The 10000-nt window shown below is 47.0% G+C and overlaps 1 protein-coding gene across 1 annotated transcript in view; it reads right to left on the minus strand.

The window, feature by feature from the left end:
- Positions 1–687: 687 nt before the first annotated feature.
- Positions 688–10000, minus strand: part of LOC119091387 (phosphoglycerate kinase) — a gene marked incomplete at its 5' end in the record, with an annotated part of 13339 nt that continues 4026 nt past the window's right edge. The window contains 6 exon segments of the mRNA XM_037214156.1: positions 688–916; positions 1680–1879; positions 2098–2219; positions 2605–2739; positions 3064–3202; positions 5381–5580. Of these exon segments, the coding sequence (XP_037070051.1) occupies positions 876–916; positions 1680–1879; positions 2098–2219; positions 2605–2739; positions 3064–3202; positions 5381–5580 (837 nt within the window).

Consider the following 10000-nt stretch of genomic DNA (forward strand, 5'->3'; position numbering starts at 1 on the left):
GATAGAGAGATAGAAGAGGAGAGAGGAGAGCGAGAGAGAGAAGAGAGCGAGAGAGAGAGAGAGAGAGAGAGAAGGAGAGAGAGAGAGAGAGAGAGAGAGCGAGAGCGGAGAGAGGAGAGAGAGAGAAGAGAGAGAGTTTGAAAATGAATTTCCGGTGCGCAACCCAGTTAGAGGCGCAGGAAGGACCACAGGGTGCGCGCAACCCCCCTCCCGCCACCTTAGGTCCCAATGGTCCTCTGGGCCCGGGACGCATGATCATTGGTCGGTTAGAGGCCGTATTAAACAGCTCCGGCCCGCACGGCTGCCCCCCCCCCCCCCCCCAAATATCCGTCAGAGGACTTCTTGTGTCAATCGCACCCCCGACCCTTCTAGCATCAGGGGATCCCTGAGTCAATAAAAGCCCTTAGGCTCGTCAGCCGCCACCAATGCCAGACAGTCGGTACCGTGTCGGTCTGAACGCGTGGGGTCGTTTCCTTTTCATCTCCATCACCTTTTTCCAAAGCTGAATGCGCCTCGGAACGAAACCCTGCATTAGCTTCAAGTAATGCGTCCGACAAACAAATGTGGCATGCCTTGTCGGGTGGGATTCGTTACCGGGTGCTCATCGAATAAATTGTCATTTACGCCCCTAAGGACGGAACCGGAAATTAAAAACTATCTTTCTCGAGTGCCATAGCAAAAAATATGGTGCGTCAAATATATGTATTGCCAACATCGCTGATGAGCAGTTTTCCAGGCAAACATGGCAACACTCATGGCTTGTATAATTTCATTAAATCTTGGCAGTATCGCATGGTGCTAAATATGGCAGCAATCAATCAAAAAGTGCCCTTCAAAACGTTGATTCATTTACAATGCAGGCATCTTGTGTCTTGCTAGCGATCAGACAGAGCTGCCACTCCCGGAAGTACTTTACCTGGAAATAAAACATGTTTGTCTTCTTTAAAAAGCATGTTATCATCTACGACGCCTTGTCTTTAAGTCATTTCCTTCCCCTCGAGACCTGTTTGAGCTGCTATTGATACGAAGACGGCTGCAATCACAATATTATAATAGCATTAATTTGCCTCTTACGTGGGCCAGGACCTAGAGGAGTGGGGGTTGGCCATTTGGATTCCCTTCCTCGAGATCTCTGAGTAAAAGTAAAATATGGGAGATAATTCGGCGTAAGCGCTCTCACTGATCCAAGAACTCTTAATGCAGAGCATATAATCTGGTGACAATATATACAAATAAAGACAAAGACAAATATATATGGTACCGCGTTTTTTTATTAATTCTTTACTTGCAAGGATCTACCGGATCTAGGTAAAAACAGACGGGACCAACGAAGTCATCGGTATTGAAAACATGGCTGCAAAAAGCCGCTTTTTGAACACGAGTTAAGAGAAGCCCACTTTAAGGGCGACACGCAAGGGGGGAGAGGAGTGGCGGATGAGTAATCGGGTTTGTATACACTTATACGCGAGGCAGACCGCTTTGTTCGAGAACTCAGAGACTGAGGAGATTCCCTTGTAGGATGGAGGCTTGAATGGATCGATAGGCGGCATTGGCTTATCAGAAAGTACCCTCGTTGCCTTACAACGGAAATGATTGTCTTCGAGGCATCAAAGACACCATCAAGACGTAAGCCACAATACCGGGAGGCTTATACTCAGCCTCATTTGACCACAACTTACCTTCCAGAAGCTCCAAGCTGGCACCGCCACCCGTGCTGACGTGGCTCACTTTGCTTTCGGTCTTGAACTTGGCGCAACAGGTGGCTGTGTCGCCGCCACCAATGATTGTGGTTGCGCCCTTCTTTGTGGCCTCAACAACATTGTCCATCATAGCCTTCGTGCCCTTGGAGAAGTGGTCAAATTCGAAGACGCCGGGGGGCCTGTGATGCACGAGCTGTGTCATGGTACAAATCACGCTGAGCTACCCAATGTGGTGTAAGGGGAGCAAACAATGACTGTTTTACACCGGAACTGAAACACAACGCACGTGGTCCACGTCCACCAAATCGTGTTCTTGTGTTGCTTCGATTAATTTGGCGTCGCTGTAAGGCAACGAACGCCGGCGAGACAATGGACACGTTAAGTAAGCAGTACGCACCCGTTCCACACAATGGTTTTAGCTTTGGTGATGACTGGCTTGAATGCCTCGATGGTCTTCGGCCCAATGTCCAGACCCATCCAGCCATCTGGGATGCCAGCCTGCACCGTCGCCGAGCCCACCTGCGACAAATAAACCGATGCCTCGAGTAAGCCATGGTAAAAAAAACTGACTGCACAGGCGCCACGTCCACATGACATGGCATGACTGCGTCTATCGGCATATGCATCGACAATCCACTGATGGCAACACTGATGTATCACATCAACACACAAAATATCAAATTAACTGAGCCAAATAAGGCTTATCGACAGTGCAGTGATCAGATATCCTATTTTAACAAATTTGAAGTTTTCTTAGAATCGCCAGTACTGACAGGAACAGTCATCAACATATCTATGCTCGGCGAAACCCCTAAATGTGCTTTATCAGATTTCCGCACAGTAAATTGTAACAAAGGAGGAGGCATAAGAGGCAACAGGATGCATACGGGTCAAATCGAAATACCTTGGCTTTCTCGTCGAATTTATCACCGGTGACAAAATCTACGGGAAGATGGATTTGCACCTTGTTCTTCTTAGCCTTCTCCATCAGCTGCTTGACAATTTTGGCGCCATCTGCATCGAAGAGTGAGCTTCCAATCTTTAAAGATACAATGATATTAGAGCCAAAATTATGTTGCGAACATACGTGATCCAAACTTGCACACATCTGCACCAGATAGTCACAAGCTGTCCCGTCAAATCAGGTTCACACTGACAGGCGAAACGATAATGACAAAGACAATTGAAAACCGGCGACAAATATTGTCGACAGTTTTCCCAGAGGAAGTCTATATCCCAGAGAAAGTCTGCGGAAGACAACTCCAATCGTGTGTAATGGGATTAATCGAAACAGGGGCATTGAAAAATTGAGCAACGGCTTTTCACAAGCACACACGGTACATGCGACTTGTGGACAACGTACCTTCATGCCGTTAAGTTCCTTTAAGAAGGTAAATGCCATGCCTCCACCAATGATCATCTCGTTAACCTTATCCAGCATGTTTTCAATCAGCTGAATCTTGTCTTGGACTTTGGCTCCACCAAGAATGGCCAAAAACGGCCTGGAATCGCAGAGCATGCAAGTGACAGTAAATCCTCCGAAAGAAGAGGACAGTTCGCATAAAACATTAGGCAGGGTGAAGCAAACGCTCAACACAAACATAGACCTTGGACCATACACACATGCATGCATAATTACGTAAAAACATGCATAACTACACACACACATGAATACATGCATACATACATACATGCGTAAAACGTGCATGTATGCAAACACATAAACGCCACGCATACAAATATAAATACATGTCTGGGTGTGTACATACATACAAACAAACACCAACCCATCTATAATTACATCATATATACATCTGAACATGCATGCATGTTACCCACATCCACAGGCACACATGCACGCGCACAAAAACGTTAGCCGTTCATTAGCCATGGAGAACTGTATTTAATTCAAATCTTGGAACAGGCTTGTCCCATTTGGTACAGGACGGCGTTGCAGTGCCATTTTTCGCAGTCAGACTACCGTTTACACTAATTGTTAACCCTATCCCCAGACAGCTGAGTTTTACGTTGTGCCCCGCCAAAGGATATAAAAACCGTTTATCCAATGTGCAAGAGCCAAACGCAATTTGACTGATACTATCTTCATTTCTTGACACCAATTTGATGCAGTTTGAAAATTGGTATGTTCCGAGAATGAAGAGCCCTGAAATTCACAACGCTTTCGTTGTGCCATTCCCGTCCATTGTGCACACGTTTAGAATCCATGGTTCTGAAATTTGTGATGTCTTTGTAAAGGCCATTGGGTCCATGTTCAGTTACCGGAATGTTTGAAGGCATCCGGCTCAGCTGGAAAATGTGGAGGTCTTTGATTAATCCAGAGCCGAAAATTGACATGAGCATGATGGGTGGCTTAAGGCAAGTCATAAAGGTGTGATTTCTAGAAAGACTCGTACACTGCTTTTGTTTACTTTGGGCAATCATCAGTCACACTTAGTTTATTTGGGCTAAACGTTATATAATATATATATATATATATATATATATATATATATATATATATATATATATTCAGGGTCAGTGCAACAGTCACGGCGAGTCAGGGCTACATATATGGGGCACACTGAACATCAGCTTTCTGTTTTAACACACAATGTGGCGGAGCGAGATCCCACTTTGCAAAATATTGCTGTGATTCTTGGTCACATTGGATACCTTTTTGCATGAACCTTCGGATTCTCACTTCTACAATGTGAATGCAATGTTCCAAATAATTGTTGCTTAGGTCATTCTGTCATTATGACCAGACCTGGGTCCGCGATTACGGCTGACTCAGATTAGTACGCATGGGAGGATAATCGTGAACTGGGTTACCAAAGCAGTACGTGGCGTTTTAAAAAACGGAAGACAGAAAAAACTAGCTACATGCCTTGAAATCGCCTTCCCATTGGAGATGGAGGTAGCAAAACTTTGCTGAAGTTTACAACAATTTTGTTTAAGCGTAGACAATATAATATATCTTTGTAAGGCTGTATATGCTTCTATCCCACCTTCAATTTATACATGAATGCAACGAAAGCATACAACAAGCTGCTATTTTCATTCGACCGCGCGCAGCGCAGATGGCTCTGCGAAAACGATTGTCCAGGGACACTTGTGTGAAATCGTTTGCCAGTTACGCACATTATGATAACGATCAGCATGTGCCGGTAAAAGGTGCAAACAAATGGGAAGTAATGAAGGAGTGTGTACACCCTTTTGCACTATCTTAATGTTCTTCTGCTAGAAAATCGATGCCCTTTCTCATTAATGATGTATGGCTATCTTAATGACTGTGATCTTTCTCTCACCCAAAATGCAGCAGACGTGTGGTGTACCAGCCTGCACATGAGTTTGGCTCACTCAAACAACCACTCACAACGGCCTAGGCAGGACAGATTGTTTTCATAATTTGGGCACAGCACGTGCTCATTAATTCTATGTAACGTCAGACAGTTTCTTAGTGCTACGGCGCACGAATCAGCAGCAGCAAGCAAAACACCACTAAGAACGGCAGAGTCTGCCCCCCTCCCCCCCCCCCGCCCCGAGGGAATAGGGTCAAGTGACCCGCGACATGAATTAATTTGACAACTGTTTCAGTAAACTTTGCGAATAACTAGATATTGCAGAGAATACCATGAAGCAGAAACTGTACACTCATTCAGCAATATGTGTCCAGCTACCTTGTAGGCGATTCTAACGCTTTGGCGAAGTAGGTGAGCTCTTTCTTCAGGAGGAAGCCGGCGGCTCTTTTGTCGAAGCCTTCGCCCAGCATGGAGCTATGAGCGCGATGGGCCGTTCCGAAGGCGTCGTTCACATAGACGTCCCCCAGTTTACGAAGCGACTGACGAAACTGCTTCGTTTTCGCATCATCCGCTTTGATCTGAGAACAAAGCGACACCGAACTGCTTGAAACTAGCAGCTACCACCAAATCACGATGATGAGTAAACAGAGAATAAGGAACAACATGACAGCGGTCAATATGCTGCAAAGAACATCAAGTCTTTGAATGTACATACCGACACGAAAATTGACGACTCCACAAATCAGAGTACATTGGCATGACAAGAGCACTCAGCACAAATAACTAAGCATCTTCATCACATCTAATCTCGTCACAGACAACCAGGTATGCATATGCATCAACATATGTTCGCAACATATGCATCAATTCCACACCAAAATCTCTTCCGACGTGATTTGACAGCGAGCACCAACATCAAGTCCCGCCCTCTAAAACAAAGCCAAACGATCTTTGCCACAATCATCATTTGAGAAAGATAACCTGATCTGGACAAAAAAGGATATCGCGCGCCACTTCGAAATGTTATTAGCCGGCATTTGAGGAGTTAAATTTTTCAACATTTTTCAACTTCCACACAAACTCAGATTTTCAACGAAGCTATAATAGTAAGGATAGTGTCCTAAAATAATCAGTGCATTCGACGTAAGTCGTCTCAGATTTGGTTTAACGTGAATTTGTATAACGCCGATCAATGAACCATTGGTTTCGCCACATGACGATGTGCATCATGACAGTGTGTTATCGTAATGGTTCAAAGTCGGGTTCAATAATTTAGAAAAGCGACTTGGGCCGCAGTCATGACGATTTTTCGGCTTAGGTGCAAACCAAAACGATGGGTTACGCTCCTGTTTATCCTAGCTTTCGTGCATCTCTAATTTGATGCATAATTAGGTTAATTGTTTAATGAAACGATTGAAGCTATTACACTAAATGATATCACGTTTAATTTAAAAAGGTGCCAACCAGAATCAACACACAAATGAATCGGCCAGTGGCCCATGGACCCAGCTGGCGCCTTGGGTAGTTGTCACGCCCCCCCCCCCCCCCCTCCAGGATGGCTGAGCGTGCCCCTGCTCGTCACCGTTCTGAACCTGAGTGCGCTCCTGGTGACCAGTCGACGGGTCGGGCGCCAGGGAATTTACATTCTGGTACCGAGAGCTACCATGTGAGGAGCGCCGGCGTCTACAGCGTTGACATGGTGGCAGCGTGCGTCTGAACCCGAGTGAAGTGCACTGGGACCTTCTGCAAGACAGTGCCAGTAACAAAGGCGATGCCAGCGTTTACCAAGCGATAGCACTGAACAATTGCCAAATTTCCCCTGCTTGGGCACCTACATGCTGACCTACAAAAGGCGCAGGACGCAAATTATCTGCATAGCTCCTTTCCAGAAGATGTCCTGATGTGAAAAACGTGACTCAGTTGGTATCCGGCACCGAGCTTTAAAGCTTTAATAGACTCCACCAAGCAAAAATACCCAGATAAGGGAACAGGAATCAAACGCATACTTATGCGCAGACAACGGCACGTCTAGAGCTGTCTCATCGTAACAACAATAATGTTACATTATTGCTTGCCAATGCCGCTCGGCACTATAACAGGAATATATAAGGGTGAGAAGTGAGTGATTAATAGGACAGAATTCTAGAACACATTGTTTTTAAATAGTAGCCTGCACGCTCAAGTGTCATGCCTCAACAATTAAGTCAACTGGAGGGCGTGACAGGCACCGGCGAAGGACGACATTACTGCTGGTTGTTGGCGGATGAGCCGTATAATAATACGTTTAGTGTTGGGTGATAATTGATAACTTGGCACACCCCGAAGGAATTCGCAAAAACGCGTGCCAGGTATCGTGCACCAGTGGCGCAGGCCGGGACGACATGGAGGCACGTGCCCCCCCCCCCCCCTTGATATACTGAGGGGCTCGAAGGGCCATCAGGATATCAAGATAATAGGGGGACTGACGATCAAAGCCCCATTTCAGAGTCCGAAGAGCCCGGTGGGCTGGCCAGAGATGGTATAAGGGGGCCCAGGCCGCAGGGCCAGGCCCTCAAATGTCTCTCAGAGGACTCTGCGCCGATCGGGGGCCACCTGAGTCGATGACGACCTCCACGTCTGTCAGGCGGTGCCACGAGTGCTACGACAAAAACTTCTGCCGGCAGGAGTGCTAAGACATCAGTTATACATGACATGACTTCCAATGCAAAAACTGACGCATGCTTTACGTATAGGTGACCTTACTTCTGCTACAAAGGCTCATGCATGCCATAGCGTCTACTGCAAAAGGTTATACAGTATTACTTACGCACGGCATTACTGCTACTGCAAAAAATCGAACACGACATGAGTGCTGCACGACAAAAAAGTACTGCAAAAACTTACACCCGCCATTACTTATGTCAGATACAAGTGTTTGCAACAAAAGTAATGTCGTGCACAAGCAATGGCTCTATAAATATTTGCAGGAGAGGTAATCATTGATATAAGTTTTTGAAGTACACGTTTTGTCGTGTAGGACTAATGCTGCGTATAAGCTTTTGCGGTAGAAGTAAAGTCGTGCATGAGTAATGACTATTTATGTATTTTTGCAGTTGAAGTAATGGTAAGTACAAGTTTCTGCAGCATAAATTTTGTCGCGTGGCGCTTTTGCTGCGTATAAGCGTTTGAGGTAGAAATTATATCGCGCATAAGTGATGACTCTATAAGTGTCTACATCAGAACTAATGACGAGTACACATTTATGCAGTAAAAGTTTTCTTGCGTAGCACTTATGTCGTGAATAAGAATTGGCAGTAGCAACAACGTCGTGACACTCTTGTCGATGGGAGTTCTTTTTGTAGCACTAATGTCGTGGAACTCTGTCAGGCACCACCAGCAGCGAATAAGCGGCCCCGTGTCGGTCTGGGCCTGAGGGACCATTTCCCAAGCAAGGACATTACACACGGGGTCTCCTGAGTCAGTGAGGGACTCCGTTGGTCAGGCACCACCAATACCAAACAGTCGGCCCTGGGTCAGTCTGGACCTGAGGGGCTATTTCCCAAGCAGAGACAACGACGTGGCCCGCAATTTGCATTGGTTGGAGCTCTAAGTCAGTGAGGGCCCCTGCGTCGGTCAGGGGTCAGAGTGCCTAACAAGGAGATCCTGTGCTGGCAAGGTGCCCCAAGCAAACCAGGGGCAGTGCTGGGGGGGAGGGGGGGGGGCGAGGACGAAGAGGGTCTAAAAGGCCCTAGGTACCGACGATTAGCGGGCCGATTTGAGGGGTGAAGGGCTGGTTGGAAGTAATATCAAGGGCCCGGTCCGTAGGCCCAAGCCCTCAAACGCCAACCAGAGGGTGCTTTGCGCCGATTGGGGATCCGCCGAGTCAATGAGTGCCTCTAGATCGATAAGGCACCACCAGCACCAACAGTTGGCTCTGCATTGGTTTGAGTCCTGGAGACCTATCTGCAAGGCCTGTGCCCGGGGCACCTAGATCAATGAGGGATCCTTTGCTGGTCGGGGGCCAACAATTGCTAACAGGGAGTCCCATGTCTGCAAGGAGCCCCGAGTCGGTCAGTGGAACATTTACTGAACAGAGGTACGGACTGGACCCAGAATGTCAGAAAGTCTCTCTCGTTGGTCGGGGTCCTCTGGCAGTGAAAGGATAGGTGAGAACGTACGATTAGAGCTCAGAGTGAGACAACGGAAGGCCATTGAGAAGGCCATGGCCAAAAAGCCATGAGACAAAAGGCCAAAGGCGAAAAGGCCAAAGGCATCTGTGCCATTCACGAGCCCTAGTATGAGACGTTGGCCCCCACCCCATTTCAGCTGGGGGCCCGTCAACTCCAACTGGAGGCTCTTTGCAGTTTGCAAATTAGTTGATTCCCTGCGTCGATAAGGAATCTGGTTGCATCAATGAGGGTCCCTGCGTGGATTCGGGGCCAACGCCCCGGTCAGAGGGCCTCACCTGTCACAAAGGGGATAAATACATGATATGTTTCTCTAAGGGTCTCCGGATGACCTGATTACCCCTCCCGGTGTCGCCAGAATGGTTACCGGTAGATACCCCGCACTGGGACGGAATGGCCCTTCAGCCCCTGACCGGGGGCGATGATGTGCCTACTAGTGCCCTACCCAAGGGGTATTTTATTCGGAAAAGGAATGTTCTCATCGTTCAAAAGTGCGCCGAAATTAGGTCAAAAATGAAAAACCGGACCGATGGACAAGTTCGAGAACATTTGGCTGGGTCCCATGATATAAGTGCTAGAACAAAAACTCCTGCCGACATGCGTGCTATGACATTACCTCTACTGCAAAGACTTCTACATGGCATACGTGCTACGCCTCAAAACATATGCTGCAAAAATGTATGCCTGTTATTACCTCTATTGCAAAAGCTAATACAGCCAAAATCCACCCACGACATTACTTACGTAACGTCGCTTATAGGTGAAGATTGTTATAAGTTTTCGCTGTATAAGAAATGTTGCGTATAAGCAATGTCAGCAATCCTGGCGGTAG

This window comes from Pollicipes pollicipes, unplaced genomic scaffold, assembly GCF_011947565.3.
Source record: "Pollicipes pollicipes isolate AB1234 unplaced genomic scaffold, Ppol_2.1 Scaffold_3447;HRSCAF=4054_pilon_pilon_pilon, whole genome shotgun sequence".
Classification (NCBI taxonomy): Eukaryota; Metazoa; Arthropoda; class Thecostraca; order Pollicipedomorpha; family Pollicipedidae; genus Pollicipes; species Pollicipes pollicipes.